The sequence below is a fragment of the Drosophila guanche genome, unplaced genomic scaffold (genome assembly GCF_900245975.1).
Source record: "Drosophila guanche unplaced genomic scaffold, DGUA_6, whole genome shotgun sequence".
Taxonomy (NCBI): domain Eukaryota; kingdom Metazoa; phylum Arthropoda; class Insecta; order Diptera; family Drosophilidae; genus Drosophila; species Drosophila guanche.
The window spans coordinates 263,693-279,959 of record NW_022995745.1 but is presented as its reverse complement, the minus strand read 5'-3'; the positions used below and the strand labels follow the sequence as shown (position 1 = coordinate 279,959).

The 16,267-nt window shown below is 49.2% G+C and overlaps 6 protein-coding genes across 7 annotated transcripts; 2 read left to right on the top strand and 4 right to left on the bottom strand.

Moving 5' to 3' along the window:
- Positions 1–372: 372 nt before the first annotated feature.
- LOC117580938 (protein Flattop homolog) lies at positions 373–4,286 on the bottom strand. The gene is made up of 4 exons (XM_034267721.1): positions 4,169–4,286; positions 1,034–1,170; positions 663–972; positions 373–605 (listed from the first exon to the last, which is right to left on the bottom strand). Exons 1-4 carry the CDS (start codon positions 4,193–4,195, stop codon positions 468–470), a joined length of 612 nt encoding a protein of 203 aa, XP_034123612.1. The 5' UTR covers positions 4,196–4,286; the 3' UTR covers positions 373–467.
- Positions 4,287–4,867: 581 nt separating this feature from the next.
- Positions 4,868–6,213, bottom strand: LOC117580940 (helix-loop-helix protein 1). The gene is made up of 2 exons (XM_034267723.1): positions 6,121–6,213; positions 4,868–5,543 (listed from the first exon to the last, which is right to left on the bottom strand). Exon 2 carries the CDS (start codon positions 5,495–5,497, stop codon positions 4,991–4,993), a length of 507 nt encoding a protein of 168 aa, XP_034123614.1. The 5' UTR covers positions 5,498–5,543; positions 6,121–6,213; the 3' UTR covers positions 4,868–4,990.
- Positions 6,214–6,904: 691 nt separating this feature from the next.
- On the top strand, positions 6,905–7,579 carry LOC117580741 (39S ribosomal protein L30, mitochondrial). Its single transcript, XM_034267417.1, has 2 exons — positions 6,905–7,099; positions 7,164–7,579. The coding sequence occupies exons 1-2, from the start codon at positions 6,972–6,974 to the stop codon at positions 7,576–7,578; spliced, it is 543 nt and encodes a 180-aa protein (XP_034123308.1). The 5' UTR covers positions 6,905–6,971; the 3' UTR covers position 7,579.
- Positions 7,580–7,590: 11 nt separating this feature from the next.
- LOC117580739 (torsin-like protein) lies at positions 7,591–8,761 on the bottom strand. Its single transcript, XM_034267416.1, has 2 exons — positions 8,516–8,761; positions 7,591–8,457 (listed from the first exon to the last, which is right to left on the bottom strand). The coding sequence occupies exons 1-2, from the start codon at positions 8,718–8,720 to the stop codon at positions 7,640–7,642; spliced, it is 1,023 nt and encodes a 340-aa protein (XP_034123307.1). The 5' UTR covers positions 8,721–8,761; the 3' UTR covers positions 7,591–7,639.
- Positions 8,762–8,852: 91 nt separating this feature from the next.
- Positions 8,853–15,924, top strand: LOC117580737 (nuclear cap-binding protein subunit 1). 2 transcript variants are annotated; one of them, XM_034267414.1, is made up of 8 exons: positions 8,853–9,116; positions 9,197–10,535; positions 10,595–10,698; positions 14,686–15,174; positions 15,247–15,371; positions 15,438–15,626; positions 15,697–15,829; positions 15,866–15,924. In XM_034267414.1, exons 1-7 carry the CDS (start codon positions 9,074–9,076, stop codon positions 15,808–15,810), a joined length of 2,403 nt encoding a protein of 800 aa, XP_034123305.1. In that variant the 5' UTR covers positions 8,853–9,073; the 3' UTR covers positions 15,811–15,829; positions 15,866–15,924. The 2 variants fall into 2 exon arrangements, with proteins under 2 accessions (XP_034123305.1, XP_034123304.1); XM_034267413.1 differs by having other exon boundaries at positions 15,697–15,924.
- LOC117580738 lies at positions 10,739–13,217 on the bottom strand. Its single transcript, XM_034267415.1, has 3 exons — positions 13,028–13,217; positions 12,747–12,964; positions 10,739–12,682 (listed from the first exon to the last, which is right to left on the bottom strand). The coding sequence occupies exons 1-3, from the start codon at positions 13,073–13,075 to the stop codon at positions 10,747–10,749; spliced, it is 2,202 nt and encodes a 733-aa protein (XP_034123306.1). The 5' UTR covers positions 13,076–13,217; the 3' UTR covers positions 10,739–10,746.
- Positions 15,925–16,267: the final 343 nt, after the last annotated feature.

Sequence of the window (16,267 nt, the reverse complement as noted above, 5' to 3'; positions counted from 1 at the left end):
GGATCATTTGGGTGGAAAACTCGGAGTGAAACCATGCCAGGGAAAGCCTCAAAGGTGCGTACTCTAGGCAATACATCAGAGAATGTTTCCACATAGAATCAGATTTATGGGATGATATCAAGGCACCAAGATCTAGCCATTTTCATTCCTCAAAACTCTCTTATAAAGGGAGAAAAGTATAAGCAAACCAACGAGAGATTGATTGCTTTGAAAGGTGGGAAATTCCATTAGGGATTGTTAAAACGAGAAGAACGAGTGTAAAGAATGAGGAGCTAACCCCAGATAGGAAGGTGCAGAGTCAGGATAAATATCCAATTAGCCAGAAGCATAAGGCTGTACGCTGAGTTCTGTCTTAAAGTGAGATCTTGCAGATTTTATTTTGCTTAGCCAAAGTATATTTTTGTGTGCCTGCGGGGGGCCTGGAATATGTCTCTAGATCTTGCTTTAGCTTTATCCTTTTAGGGGTTCTATTTCTTTATTGGCTTCTTCTTCGCTGCGTTCTTGTCTTCTTGTCTTTTGGCCGCAAAGGCAGTGATGATTCGCCTGCGTAATCCAGTCACCTTGTTGCGGGCTTGCCGCGGAGCGCCCGGCACCGTTCTGGGGCTCTAAAGTGAGGAGTTGCAGCGGTGCAGGAGTGCAGAAATGATAAATAAAGCACTCACCTTGAGTGTGCAAAGGCCACGTTTGCCGTGGAGACTCAGCTGATGGAGCTCCTTGATCTGCTTGATGCCCTCGCACTTGGACTGACACTTGGGACGCGCCCAATACGGATCCCCGACAGTGCCCAGCGTCACACGCTTGTCGCAGGCCAAGGCTCGCCGGTTCTCCCGCTGGCAGTTGCACAGATCCCGCGGAAAGTCACGGAACTTGTAGCGTCCACTCAGGCAGGCATCGTAGTGGCCACAGAAGCTGCGCGTTATCCTCAGCGGCAGCTCGTACGTGCCACGATACCGGCCAAAGGAGTTGCCGTCCCTGCCACGGACGAAATGGAGGAAGTGAGCGACAAGGCAACAAGCGTTCCCTATGGACTCACCTACGGGCCGTGGGCAGCAGGTGGCCACTGTTGTCCACTATGGGCGTGGCCTTCTTCAAGTATTGCCTCGGTCGAGGCGGTGCAAAGCGCGGATACTCCCAATTGCTAAGTCCTGGCGCCTGGAAGCGGTCCTCAAACTGCAAAAAAGCAAAGCAAAGCAAAGCGGCGATCAACACCTGTTATGAATGTGGAAGAACCCCCCCTGCTGTCTGAGGCAAAGTAATTCCCTTATTTATGGGCACCAATTGATACTCACAAAAAATAACAAAAATAAAACACACAGAACCCAACCCAACGCCCAATGGAGGAGGGTGGAAACAACCCCACAAGGAAGTCCGGAAGGAATGCTCGGGCAATTACACGGCGTAATCTCTGTTGCTGGAACATGTGTAAAAAGGCATTTCGTTATAATTCCACTTAATGCCAATGTTTGTGTTTGCCATTTGAAAGCCGGGAGCAGACACTGCTCTGGCTTTAAAAAACAGACAGACTTCAAACTGATCCTTAAATGAGCCAGCCTCAGATCCGGTCCGGTCTTGAGCTTAAAGAATCATTTATCAGAAGTTTTTTGGGCATATGCATGCCAGGCAGCTGGTTACACACACACAGGAACCTGTTAAGGTGAATAAAAGAGTGAACAGAGAGAGAGACAGAGAGAGAGAGAGTGAGAGCTGAGAGCTGAGAGAGCAGTAGCAGCAAGTCTGCAATTGACTATGGATCCAACAGGAAAAGCAACTGTTATTTTGAGTACAAATAAAGCCGCAGAAACAGCATACAAAATTACACCATTTGATCACTTCTTTCTGTGTTAACTGTTAAATGGATGCTGGTTTACCCAATACTGGAAATATATACTCATACATACAAATATATACATATGTATGTATGTATGTAGATGCTGTCCAAAGTGTGGTCTTCCCACGCTTCCGCATTTCAATTAACAAATGTAAATGTAAATGTAAATGCAAATGCCTTAACCGACGCCTTGGTAATACGATACCGAGCCACTGCAGCCTTGTCAACACTTGATTGAGACCTTGATTGATGCGATTGTGTGATGTGGTGTTGGTGCTGGTGTTGGTGTTGGGCACGCGTCTTGGACGTGTCAGCGTGTGCCACAATGCGGCAACTGTAATTAAATTTGTACGGCAATTACACAAGAATGTGATGAAGAGAGCGAGTGAGAGAGGGTGTGTTGGTGTGTGGGTGCGTGTGAGAGTGTAAAATCCCGTTGAATGGTTACCATGGATGCTGCTTCGATGAATGGACTGGATGGCACTTGCCAAGCGTGAAATACAAATTGATTTTAAACTCAATTAGCAACAAAAGTTTTGTAGGCGTTTAAACGACACCCAACAACAATGAGGATTAAAGGACAACCAGACAGATGAATGGATAGATGGATGGATTGGATGCTTTTGCAGAAGGGCAGACAAATAGATAGTTGAATGGTTGTTTGGGCTAACCACCCCACCCCCTCCCCCCCTGTCATGTTCCTCTTGTGTTCTATTCTGTGCGCGTCCACCCCTTGGTGATGATTTTTATGGCAAACCCTCTGGGGTGCAATTTATCACATGGTCTTTTGTGTCAGAGCCCAGCGAGAGAGGATTAGATAGTCAGAAAGCTACCGAGTGCACACGTGCACTCGTCCACAGACCACGGCAGGGCATGGCAGGGCTGGCAGCACTTGTAACTCTCCACGCACTTGTGTACACGCCTCCACCTCCTTCTGCTCCGTCCTGGACTGTGGCAGGACAAACACTTAAGCTAATTTCACGCTATGCCGCCGATTGCTGCTGGACTCTCGATGGACAGGGAGCAGTTCCTGCTGCAGATCCAATTCGTTTGACGCCCTCTGCAGCTCTTCTGCTGGCCTCAAACCAGCTGTCAATTTGTGCGCCTTTTTGCAATTGAAATGTCATTAAGTGTGTCCGCGGGAGCAGCAAAATAGAAGTTGCAGCAGCATCTCTTTATCATTATCTCCCGAGCACACACGCACAAAACAGAAACAGCAGCCACATAGAAAAAAAAACACCAAGAGCGAAAATTCCTTCACCTCTGCGCGCTTAACGGTTACGATGGTATGTACACCACTCGCATATGAAAATAACTGTAAATAACTGCAGTTGCGTGGCAATATGCTGCCTGACTGACTGGGGCAGGGGGCGACGCTTCGAGCCTGGATCCAAAAGAAGAAAAATAAAAAAAAGGCGAAGCAACAAAACAACGGATTGGATTGGCAACCAGACCCGTTACCAAGTAAATAAACTTTAACTGTCGCTATTTACAGCAGCGCGCGCCTCAACGGATAAAACATCAGGTAGCTGCGAAACCTAAAAGCCTAAAGGTAAGCAAAGGTAAGAGAAAGGGCATCGCTATGGATAGGATAAAGAAATAGAAATGATAACGGGATGGATGCGTTCCGTTTCGTCACTCAAGTAGAATAAGTCTGCAGAGACAGTCGACAAAATGTGGCTAAATAGGAAACTCAACGAGATATTGAATTCAAATTAGCAATTAATGGAAAAAATATTCGTTCCTCTTTAAATATTCCTCAATCAAGATTCGCCATTTAATCATTACTATTTCTCTCTCAATAACATGATTTTATATCCCTTTGTAAATATTTTCAAAAGAACAAAAACTATGTTGCCTCCGCTCGACTTAAGAGATTCGTTGTTGACTAATTTGTCGCCTGGCTGCTATTTTTTGTTTGGCACCTATCCTTCTACTCCCACACACACACACACAGCCTACAAATGGCCCTCAGTAAGGGAGACAGAGAGAGACTGGGCGAATGGATGGCAGACTAACGGAATCTCTGCTTAGGCTCGGGCTCTCTTTTGGTCAACGAGACGCAGAGAGGGAGAGAAGGAGAGTTTGCGTGGGAGAGCCCATGCCATTGATTTTGTTCGCTTTTTGCTTGCAGAATTATTATTATTATTATTATGGCAACCGGTTGCCACGCCCACCACCACTGACATGACACTTGGACTATAAAATGAGGACGCCGTCAAGGAGAAATGTGGAGCAGCAGTCCTCTCTCCAGCTGTCTGGCCCTCTCCTTCAGCAAATAAAGATAACAGCATCCCCCAGCCCATACAGGGTGCTCTCTATCCAATTTTGCGCACTCACCTGGTTAGCACTAAAATTGAAAGCCATTGTCACCCCCCCAGCAAAAGGATTTCGGATTTTTGAAATTTTGAATTTGGAATCCGGGAAAGAAAATGTTCTTTTTGTTTCAAAATGAATGTATGAAATGTATGTCAATATTTGACAATTCTATAGAGGGTGACTCGCCCTGTTTGCACTTTGGCACCCGTTTTGGGGCGTGGCTTCGAATGGACACGCCTGGAGTGTGTGTGTGCGTGAGGGACGGGGGTTTGGTTGGAGCGTGTTGGCATCAGGTCGCATCTGGCACTTGCCGGAATACGGCAAAGCAAATGGAAAACTTTGCAACGCCAGCTGTGTCCCCCCACAGCAAATGGATTGAATGGAAAGCACGGAATGAAAGAGAAGATAAATCTTCTATAGATATTTTAGTAACTTTAATGCTTGACTGTGTTATACATAAACACATATTACATGTGTGTGTACATATTATGTACGTATGTATTTATGTATTTATGTATTTATGGTATGTACATATATATTTATGTACTTAGTTATAGGTATAAACAAATATCACGACTTAGAAGCTAGACAAAAAAAATGTGTTTTTGCGATTATTTCTAGAATAAAGATACTCGTACATACCCACATGTACATGTACATATGTAAATGCACACAGAAATGTATGTAAATACATATTTATGTATGTTTTCTATGGTTTTATGAATACAGGATATTGGGGCATTTTGGGGTTTCGATTCGATTCGCATCCTACGGTGGTGGAGCAAAGAACATGGCCTCACTGAAGCTGCAGCTGGTGTTGAAGCTAGAGGCGCTACCACTATCTCAGGGGGTCTCCAGCACGTGATTCAAGTACGCAATGTAGCAGATGGCCAGCTTGAGGATCTCGATCTTGGAGAGCTTCTTGTCGGGCGGCAGAGTGGGCAGCAGCTTGCGCAGCTCGGCGAAGGACACATTGAACGCCTCGACGCGTATGCGCTCCCGTGTCGCGTGTGCGGTGCGATACTTGAGTGTGGCCCGTCGCCGACGGCGTCGCTCCTCGCGCGACAAGCCCACCAGCTCGGTGGGATCCAGGTGGGCAATCGGCGTGGTGCGGCGACGTGGCGCCGGTGTAGGTGGCGGCGCCGGTGCCGGCTGGGCGGCCGTCTCGCAGGACATACGCGCCTGGAAGCGCTTCTCAATGTCCAGCGTGGTGCTGGCCGCATAGTCCTCGTGCAGCAGTCCCCCATTGTTGGCAGGCGCCAGCATTTCGTCATCCTCCTGCATATAGTAGCGGCTCAGGGAGATGCTCTGCGGCGGTCCCTCTGCCATGTGCGTCATATCGTATACCATCGTTGGAGTGTGAGTGAGGGGGGATGGCGGCTCCTGTTGCCAATTGCTGCAGCAGAACAGAGAGAAGAGAAGAGAAGAGAACATAAAGTAAATCAAAGATGCTGCTTCCTGCCACTTGCATTATTTATGCTTGCTTCATTTGTGTGCATTTATGTCAAAGGGTGGCCGCGGTGCGGTGCGTGTGCCGCACATCCCCCTTTACTCCTTTTTTGTTTGCTCTTTCTGTACATGTGTCCTGTTTGCGTTTCCTATTATTCTCATTTATTTTTATTGTACTTATTGTGTTTATTGTTTATTCGCAACATATTTTCACACCTACACAAATAGCAGAACAATCGGCACGGCACGGCACGGCACGGCACGGCACGTTTATTATTTGCCCTCCGGGACACACACGCACCACACACCCCATCCCCTGTGGGTGTAACCCTTCTGCGGTTAACGCATTATTTGATTTTATTTATTTAATGGGTTTTTGGATAAAAGTGGGACATGAATCCTGCATTCAATGCACCGACATTAGATGATCCCACAATGAATTTTCTAGGGCTGATTCATAATCGAACAGTTCCCATTCTCAGCATTGGCACTCAAACAAAAACTTTTAAGCAACTTTAACTTACAAAATTCAAACAAAATAATTTCGAATATTCGCACAAATCGTTGGTTTTGTCTGCGGCCCAATTGGATTTCGGAGCTGAGCTTCAAAAGTTTGGCTGCTCGCGCAAGGCCTGAATGACAAACTGATGCACGGCGCGGACAGTGCAGCATCCTTTATAGCAAAACAAAAATTGGAACGTACATCCCTTGGCCAGGAGGCAGCCAATGGCAAAGTTGCACCACCGGCAGGGTTACGCCAATTGTAGAGTCGCCACGGCTAACAAAATGGCGGCGGTTATGCAAGATATCCGCCCCCTTGACGGCGAAAAGTAACAGCCAGGATGCTGGCTTGAAGGAAACTTTCAAATTTCAGTGCGCCTCAAATTGTGCGCTCAACAGCACACTGTTAATTGTGTGTACATTTAACAGAGCGTTTTGATGTTAAAAGACACTCACAGCGAATATATCGAACGATCGGACGATCTATAATTGGAATTTTCTGTAGAATCATTTAAATAATTAACACCGGTAAAAGAGTTTGTTTAACCATTGCTGTGATTGTTATTTTTAAATAGCTGCACTATTTGGATCTGTAGTGATGTCTTATGTGATTAAGATTATCGCACATAAATATCGATACCGTTGGAAAAAGCAATAAGAAATCTGTTGTGAAAGAAGAGAGAAAAGTGTAAATTTGTGAAATCTATATGATATATTAATGATATGTCACAAAAAATGTAATAATACAAAAAGAAAGTATCATCCAAAAATTGTATTATCAACAAGAAAAGTATCGATATATATTTAACATCGCTATGTCATAACACCTGCGGTTGTCCCCAGTAGTATTTTAAATTGAAAATTATTAAATAAAATGAACGTGGGACGACTGCTGACACCTTTCCAGGTGAGCACTGCACTGGCCCGCAACTATGGAAAGCACAACAAGAAGTATCTGTACAAGGATGGCAAGAAATACGAAGGAATTATATACTACCCAAGGTGAGGGTCGACCAACAGCAGAGCAGACAGAGCCAAAAATCGAATGGATTTTGATTATTCGCAGATTTCCCGACCATCAGGATCCGCCCATAGAGCCCGCCAAACTGTTTCGCGTGCAGCGCATCAAGCCGGTGAAAGGGAATCCCTTCTGGGAGAAGCGCATCCTCAAAGACCTGGGCCTGGATGGCAAACAGAGCGACTTCACGGTGGTCAAGAACATACCCGAGAACAATGCCCGCCTGTGGAAGATCAAGCATTTAATTAAGGTCACGCCGGTGACGTTTCCGTACGGCGAGCCAACAGCACAGGATGTCAAGCACACGATACTCAAGGAGAATGGCGAGTGTCTGGTCACCAAGGACATTGGACCCGTGGCAGTGCGCACAGAGGCACGCGAGGCCTTCGACCAGCAACCAAAGCGCCTGGACACGGATCTGCTCAGAAAGGATTCCCGTCTGAAGTGGCTCAATCCCTGGTAAAAGGAAGGGAGATTATGTCTGTTGCTACTTTATTCCCGTACAAACAATAAATAATATTCAGCTAGTAAATGGCCATGGCCACCTTCTTCTCGAGCGTCTTGCAGCCGGAGCTGACAAACAGGCCGTGCATGCGATCATAGCTGATGGAGGAGGAGAGAATCTCGTTGATGATATCCTTATCGGGCTGCTTGCCCCAACGCCGGAACTCCGCCTCCAGGCACTGGACAACGTGCGCCTTCTCCATCGGCAGAAATGGGATGTAGTGATCGATGACGTGTGCCTCAATCAGACCCGTTTTCTTCATGCCACCGTCCAAGTTGTAGGCAGCTCGCTGCAGCAGCGACTCGTAGTCGCTGAGGAGTGTGTCCTCGCGCAGTTTACCCGCCTTCATGCTATTGCCCAAATGATCGGCGATGTGGGTGCCGGCAGTGTTTGACAGAAAGATGAAAATGGCTTTGGTGTGATCGGTGCCATCGGTGAAGGCATTGTAGTCGACCAGCGAGGCGAGGGTGTCGAACACGCCACTGGGCATCTTGTCCACCTCATCGAATATGAACAGTGAGCGTGGACAACTGCGCAAACGATCGCGCACAAGCCCATCGATGCGTACCTTGTATTGGTCGACCAAATCGGCCAGTGGGAAGTCGGATCTTCCCAGAAACTTGGTGACATATGCGCTGTTCGATCCATCCAAGTAGAGAGCTTGGGCTATCTGATTGGCCACAAAGTTCTTGCCGGTGCCCGGCTGGCCGTGAAAGCTGAGCACCAGCGGCTTTCGCGACTTGCTTTGGGCGCTCAAGTGCGCGCTCAGAGCTGGTATCAGATGCTGGGTCACAATATGCTGGCCGTAAAGCGTGCTTTCCAGCGACCTATGCAGCGCTGCAAGAGAGAGTGGTTATAGGAAGGCGAAACAAAGTAGAATGGAAATGAAACGTACCGGTTATATTGCCTGGAATGCTTCTGTCGTCGCAGCACTCGTAGAACCGGCAATAGGTTTGGCCCTTGAAGTAGTTAAGGCCGATGCTGCCAATCCCTATGGCAGCCCCAATTGTCAAGGGCTCAATGCTGTGGCAGTCGTGTATGCAATAAAGCAATAAACCTAGCAACAATATTAAGGACTTTGTTGAACTTATAGCATACATTTTGTTCAGGCACTAAAGTGAAACAATTCCTTTCTTAGAGAACTATCGCTTATCGATAGGAGTAATCAGATGGGAGTTTAACCTGGTGCGTGTTAGTATCGATGATAATCGATTTTATGCAAAAAGAAACGCCGCAAGAGAAAATTTTCATTCAACAATTGGATTTGGATTGTAAAATTGGTGCATTAAATATACGTATATATCAAAAGCCGTACCAGACGACTGGCACCCACACGGTGCAGTCAACAGCAACCGAATCCGTGCACTCGAAAGTGTTTGTCGCGTGTGCCGCTTGGCAAAGGTACAAAAAAAAACCCCGCAGACCCCAGTTTTTGGTTTAACGTTGTGGCAATATGAGTCGTCGACGTGCACACGATACGGAGGACGAGGGCTATGGTGAGTACTGCACAGATTTCACTCAACCTCAAAGTGAACAAACACGGGCACCTGGGGGTGTGGCATTTATTCACTTGCAGACCACCGGAGAAACAAAAGGAGGCGCGTGTCGGAGAACCAGGAGATTGAGGACCGCCTGGAGTCGCTGATATTGCGCGTGGGAGAGCGCAGCACATCCTCGGTGGAGTCGAATCTTGAGGGTCTGGTGTCCGTGCTGGAGGCCGACTTGGGCACATTCCGCTTGAAGATTCTGCGCATCCTCTCGGACTGTGCCGTTCGCATGCCCGAAAAGTGCACCGTGTACACGACGCTGGTGGGTCTGCTGAATGCGAAGAACTACAAGTTCGGTGGCGAGTTTGTCGATCACATGGTGAAGACGTTCAAGGAGTCGCTCAAGATGTGTCGCTGGGATGCGGCCAGATATTCGCTGCGATTCCTCGCGGATCTGGTCAATTGTCATGTCATCTCGGCCACCAGTCTGCTGCAGCTGCTCGACACCATGATCGATGTGTCCAACGAGGACACCGTGCCCCAGGTGCGTCGCGACTGGTTCGTCTTCGCTGTCCTCTCCACCCTGCCCTGGGTGGGGCGGGACCTCTACGAGAAGAAGGAGTCGGCGCTCGAGTCGCTGCTGCTGCGCATCGAGGTGTACCTTAACAAGCGCTCCAAGAAGCACCATCACGCCTTGCGGGTCTGGTCGTCGGACACGCCGCATCCCCAGGAGGAGTATCTCGACTGCCTGTGGGCCCAAATACGCAAGCTGCGCCAAGACAACTGGGCCGAGAAGCACATACCGCGGCCCTACCTCACCTTCGATACGATATTGTGCGAGGCGCTGCAGCACAATCTGCCGCAGATCATACCGCCGCCCCACAACGATGCCTTCGTCTATCCCATGCCCTGGGTGGTCTATCGCATGTTCGACTACACCGACTGCCCGGACGGGCCGAATCTGCCCGGGGCCCATTCGATCGAACGCTTCCTGATCGAGGAGCATCTGCATCACATCATAGAGACGTACCACCACGAGCGCAAGGACTGTGCCGCCCAGCTGCTCAGCTTCCCCTTCAAGCACAAGATACCGCTCGAGTACTGCATTGTGGAGGTGATATTCGCGGAGCTATTCCACATGCCGACACCGCGCTATCTGGACATTTGCTATGGCTCCATTCTGATTGAATTGTGCAAGCTGCAGCCGGCCACCCTGCCCCAGGTGCTGGCCCAGGCCACCGAGATTCTGTTCATGCGCATCGATTCGATGAACACCTCGTGCTTCGATCGCTTTGTCAATTGGTTCTCGTACCACTTGAGCAACTTTAAGTTCACTTGGTCCTGGGACGAGTGGGACAGCTGCCTGCTGCTCGATGGCGAGCATCCGAGGCCAAAGTTCATACAGGAGGTGCTGCAGAAGTGCCTGCGGTAAGCAGAGGCAGCTTCTTCAATGTGTTCAGGCATCTAATCTGTGACTCCCCCCGCAGGTTGTCGTATCATCAGCTCATCACAGAGATGATGCCCACAACATATGGCAAGCTAATACCACAATTGCCTGCACCCAACTTTAAGTATGCCAGCGAGGAGGCAGGTGAGTTTCCAACTACATTTAATATATCTTTATTCTGCGTGCTAAAACTTACGTAAACGAGACCTCATTCTCATCATCGTCCACGATAAAGGGTATCTCCTCACCATTGTCACCCACCTTAATGCTCACCGATCTGCTGACCGATTTCTGCGTGAGAACTTCAACCACATCGCTGCGCAGCGGAGCCACAGCGGGCTTCAGAGTGCTTGTGGGAGTGGCAGCAGTCGTTTGGGCTGCTGCTGGCGCTGCTGTCGTGCTGTTCACATAAGCTTCATGACGATCGCTGCTCTTGGCCTTGCTGTCCTGCTGCTCCTTGCGGCGTCTGGCCCACTTGCTCAACGCTGGCGCCGCTGTGCTGCTTGTGGTTGATGTCGTTGTCGTTGTCGTCGATCTGCCAGCGGTTATGCGCGGCGTTGTCCGATAGCGACTCAAATTGCGCAATGGACTGAAGTGTGTGGAGGTGGAGACAAAGCTGCTGGCGCTGCTCACAGTTGCGGCAGGCGTTGTTGGTGTTGCCACAGTGCTGCTGCTGCTGCTGCTGCTGCTCGAGGCTGTTGTTGTGGTCTTTGGTGGCTCACTGGTCGTTGTGGTTGCTGGAGGAACTTCAGTTGTGGTGGCCACTTCTGGCTGATCCAAGCTGCTCGCTCGCTTCTGCTCTTCCTCCGGCTGTTCCTGTTCCTGCTCTGGCTCCTCCTGCTCTCTGTCCCTGTCGCTGTCCTTGTCTCGCTCGAATTCGAGACGCTGCTCATCCAAATGCAGCACATCAATGGGATTCTGATGGACATACAATGGATCTGGCTCGGAGTAACGATAAACAGTCTCCTCCAGCGGTTCGCTCTGCACAAATGATTTGTCTTCGTGCTCATTTGGCTGCGAAATGCCAGCAGCTGCATAGATGATGAGCGGCGGCAGCTTTGCCGTTTGATACTTGGATGCCTGGCCGAAGATCTGAGGACTGCGGATGAGCAGCTCCTGTTCGGGATCCTCGTTTGATTCGTAGGACTCGTGGGAGCCGGAACTGGAGCTGGGAAAGTGCACAGGCTGCCGCTGCTGCTGCTGCTGCTGTTGCTGCTGCTGCCGCTGGTAATGATAGTAGCCGGACGCTGCTCGTGGCGGACTCTGCGTGGATGAAGCTGAACCGCTGCCCGGTGCCACATAGAAATGATGATGGAAATGATGCGTAACCCCACCGCTAACAGCAGCAGCAGCAGCAGGCGTCGGAGCAGCACTCTCTGGGGGCGCCTCTGGGTATCGTATGGCTGTGGTGTCCAGTCCAGGATGTTCCGGACCCAGCCTCACCGTTGGATAATTAGGACGGAATGTGGTTGGTGCAATGAAATTGGAACGCCCCAGCCCCAGCCCCAGTTGGAAGAGTCCGCCGCCGGGTAGGGGCATCGGATGAGGATGAGGAGCAGCTGCTCCCCCCGTGAGATACTCACCAATGTTGAGCTTTGGCGATGGCGGTGGCTGAAAGATGCCATGGATAAAGGTGGCCTGCGATTGCTCCCGCTCTCGTTCCCGCTGCCTTTCCCGCTCCCTCTCCCGATCGTTTCGCCGCTGAGCAGTGAATCCCCCAATGCCGAGGGCTTCATGCGCGAGCCGTGCGAAGCTGCCTGGATAGTCGGACTCCTTTTGGATGTAGCTCATCTGATAGCTTGGCGCCGCTTTCCTGGTTGGCATCAGGGGCGTCACGCTGAAGCGTATCTCGTAGTGGTAGTGGCGTCCCTTGCCGCCATCCCGATGTCGAATGCGCTGCACCTGCCACAGGGCACGACCGTGGCCAGTCCCAGTGCCAGTGCCAGTGCCAGAGCCAGTCCCCTCGACAAAGCGATAGCTACCGTTGTTGGGCAGCTGCTCCAGCCGTCCCGAGGCCAGGGTAATGATATCCCCAAAACGGGAGGGAGTTGCTGCCGTTGCGGACTGTGCCAAAGGATCGACGGGGACATAAGGCGTCTGCAGGAACTCATGATACTCATGCAGCTGGCTACGATGGACAGAAGCAAGCTGAGCCACTGAACGAGGAGTGAGGGAAGGGGAGCAGAACGTACCTAAGGTTACCAGCTGCAGCACCCGCAGCGGCGTCCGTGAAGAGTGTCACGTAGGTGACATGCTTGAGGGTGTGCTCCCAGGGACGCACATCCCGCTCCCGCACATGCTCCTGCTCCTCGTAGTAGATGCGCTTGCCCGTCAGCTGCATGCCCTGCTTGGGCGTCAGCACCAGATCACGCGCAGCACCAACACCGACAATCGCCTGCCCCGAATGCAACTGCAAAGGGAGAAGGAGAGATGGAGCTGCTGCTGGCGTTCAGGATTCGCTGCTACAACTTACAAATGCCACGAGAAGCAAGCCCAAAAGGCAGCCAAGATTCCTGCTCATTGCTCACAGACACACACACCACACCAAAAAAAAAGAAGAATATTGAAATATATTTGTTGTTTTGGAGACGTTTGAGCTGTGCGCGCGCGTAAGACCAACTGAAACGCGTACCCCAGTTGCGCTCGCTAATAATCAAGTGGGAGACGATGCTGCCACTGCTGCTGCTGTTGCCACTTCTGGTGTCTGCAACTTGGAGCTGCTTTGCTGCTGCTTTCGTTGGGGCAGCCAAGCGATGCGTCGCCGCCAGCGGGCGTACAATTTTTGTTTATTTGCGCAACTTTGGCTTTTGTTTTTTGCATAGCGGATTTATGCAACACTCTCGCTTCGAGCAGCAGCCTCCAATGGGATACCCTGCCGCCTGCCTGCCATGTGGCAACTTTTATGCTGTTCTGGCAAAGCAGCAGCGTTTAAACGGATGTTTTTTCCGCCTGGCATCGATCTCTTGGGTTTAGTTTTAGGAGTCCTTCCCTTTCCCTTATTTTTATTAGAGTATAACCAAGTTCGGGCTGTGATTTTGATCTAGTTTTATGTGTGTTTTTGATTTCATTTGTTGGCTATAGCTATAGCCTCCATTTAAGACCGAAGCTAAGACGCTTTTGCCTTAGATTTCCATCGAGATATTTTGACGTGCATTCGGTTCGGTTCGCTGAGCTGAGCTGTGGGTTCGGTTCGGTTCGGTTCGGTTCTCTTCTGCTGACTTTTGCTGTTCCGTGTGGCGATTTCACCTTGCTCTAAGGTTCTCCAACTTTCCTGTTGATGCTCTGAGATGATAGTCAATGGATAACATTGAACCCCCCATGCGCCATGTCCCAACCGACCTTTTGGACACGCTCAATTTGAGCTGAAAATCAGAAAAGATTCCCATTTAATTCTGGCAATCGAAGATGCGGAAGGGAGTTGGTAGAGCAGGGAGGAAAAGAAATCGCCAGTCTGCGAACAGCTCTCACATGATCTTGACATGCAAACAGACATGCAAACAGACAGACAGACAGATGTCTCTGTGCCAGCATTGACATTGTCTGTGGGGAGAGCAGCTTGAAACTTGAAGCTTGGGAAACACTTTGGGAACTGCGCAGATCTAAGAACTTGTAAAAATGAAAGAATTTGGGGAGTTGGAAACGTTGCCGACCCCGTCTCCCCATCCCTTTCTAGGCGTGGTGAATAGGTGATTGCTACTCCCCACAGCGCACCAAAAGTCACCTTGGACCACAAACTAACAGTTAGAAGAGAACTTTGAGCTAGAGTTTGTTAACAAACTCAAATAACTAATAGCGTAGTGTGTGCATGTAATGAATTCCGCATTTGGCAATGCACTGGCTTACCAAATGGCCGCATAATTAGCGCCCTGCTACGCTTCTCCTCTTGACATAATTGACGTAAGTGCCAATAAACTGCATGTAATGACAGAGGCAGTCAGAGCCAGAGCACAACAATCATTAGTAAGAGGTGCCGCTTGGTTCCACGCCATGAATCACACATCGATCGTGCCCAAAAGCGAGCAATGAAATGCGAATTGCGAACGAAAGTGTCACCGAATGAGCACGGCTCCTCCTCGATTTATCTTTAAAACATTTCCTGACTTTCGCGTGTTTTCTTTCCTGTCTTTGCAGCAAGTCTGCCGGGTACTGCGGTGGCCCATCAACTGGTTGTGGCCATACGACAAAAGTGCTTACCCGAGGAGGTGGTTAACATTTTGAAGGAGATACCGAACAGTGGCTACAGCGGCGAGGAGATGTCCGATGGTACCTTTAATGCACTGAAGATCGATGTCTTTGTACAGACGCTGCTCAATCTGGGCTCCAAGTCGTTTTCGCACAGCTTTGCGGCCATCTCGAAGTTTCATTCGGTCTTCCGTGCTTTGGCCGAGACGGAGGAGGCACAGATCTGTGTGCTGCACAATATCTACGAGCTGTGGTCCTCGCATCAGCAGATGATGGTGGTGCTGGTCGATAAGCTGCTCAAGCTGCAGATTGTCGACTGCTCGGCGGTGGCCACATGGATATTCTCCAAGGAGATGAGCGGCGAATTCACCAAAATGTATCTCTGGGAGATTCTGCATCTAACCATCAAGAAAATGAACAAGCACGTGATCAAGCTGAGTGAGTTGTGCCCCGCACAACGACGTTGTGCGTTTCTTTCAACTTAAAGTAAATGTATTCCCCTTGGCACAGACACTGAGCTGAGCGTGGCCAAGGACAAGCTCTCCAAGGCGGACTCTTCCTCCAGCGAATCCGATGAGGATGCACCGACAAAGCGCAAGAAGCCCATCACGCATGCCGACAAACCCTCCGAGGAGGTAAACGCTACACGAATTTCAGACTTATTTTTCATTCCACACTAATTGGATCTCCTTCTCTGACAGGCGGTGGAGCGCATGGAGGAGAAACTGGAGGCTGCGAATGTGAACCAAAAGCGCTTGTTCCTCATCGTTTTCCAGCGGTTCATCATGATACTGTCCGAGCACATGCTGCGCTCCGATGCAGATGGACGTGACCCGGATACGGACTGGTATCGCTGGACCATTGGACGCTTGCAGCAGGTCTTTCTAATGGTTAGAGTCCTAGTCCTAGTTCTACTCCAGGGAATACTTAATAATCCACAAACTTTTCTTTGTCTTGCAGCATCACGAACAAGTTCAGAAATATAGCAGCACTCTGGAGACATTGCTATTCACTTCCGATCTGGATACACACATCTTGGAGGTGTTCCAACAGTTTGTGGCATTGCGTGCCTAACAAATGAAAATGAAAACGAAACCGAAACCGAAACCGAAACCGAAACCGAGGGGCAGGAGCAGGAGGACAACTACTATGAGCAAAGTGCATCCCAACCCAAAACCTAAACACACACAAAACAGACACCAGACACAGACACAGATCTACTCCAATTAGCTTCATATCTTTATAAGCATATTCTATTTTTTTGCTAAAAGTTTTTTTATATAAACATAAACAAATATCATATTGTTATTCTGTTCTCCCCCTACATCCACCACACAAATAACATTTATGCTTAAGACTCGAATGTTTGTATTGTAATTTGTAAACAGACAAAGAAACAAATTGAGGATAAAAATAACGAGAATCAAGTCCAAAGCAAAGTGTTTCTTGAAAGAAAATAAAGAGCAAGAAGGTTCGATAAAACGATGTTTAAATTGAGAGAAAAGGGATTTGAAATTTAGGAATATTCATT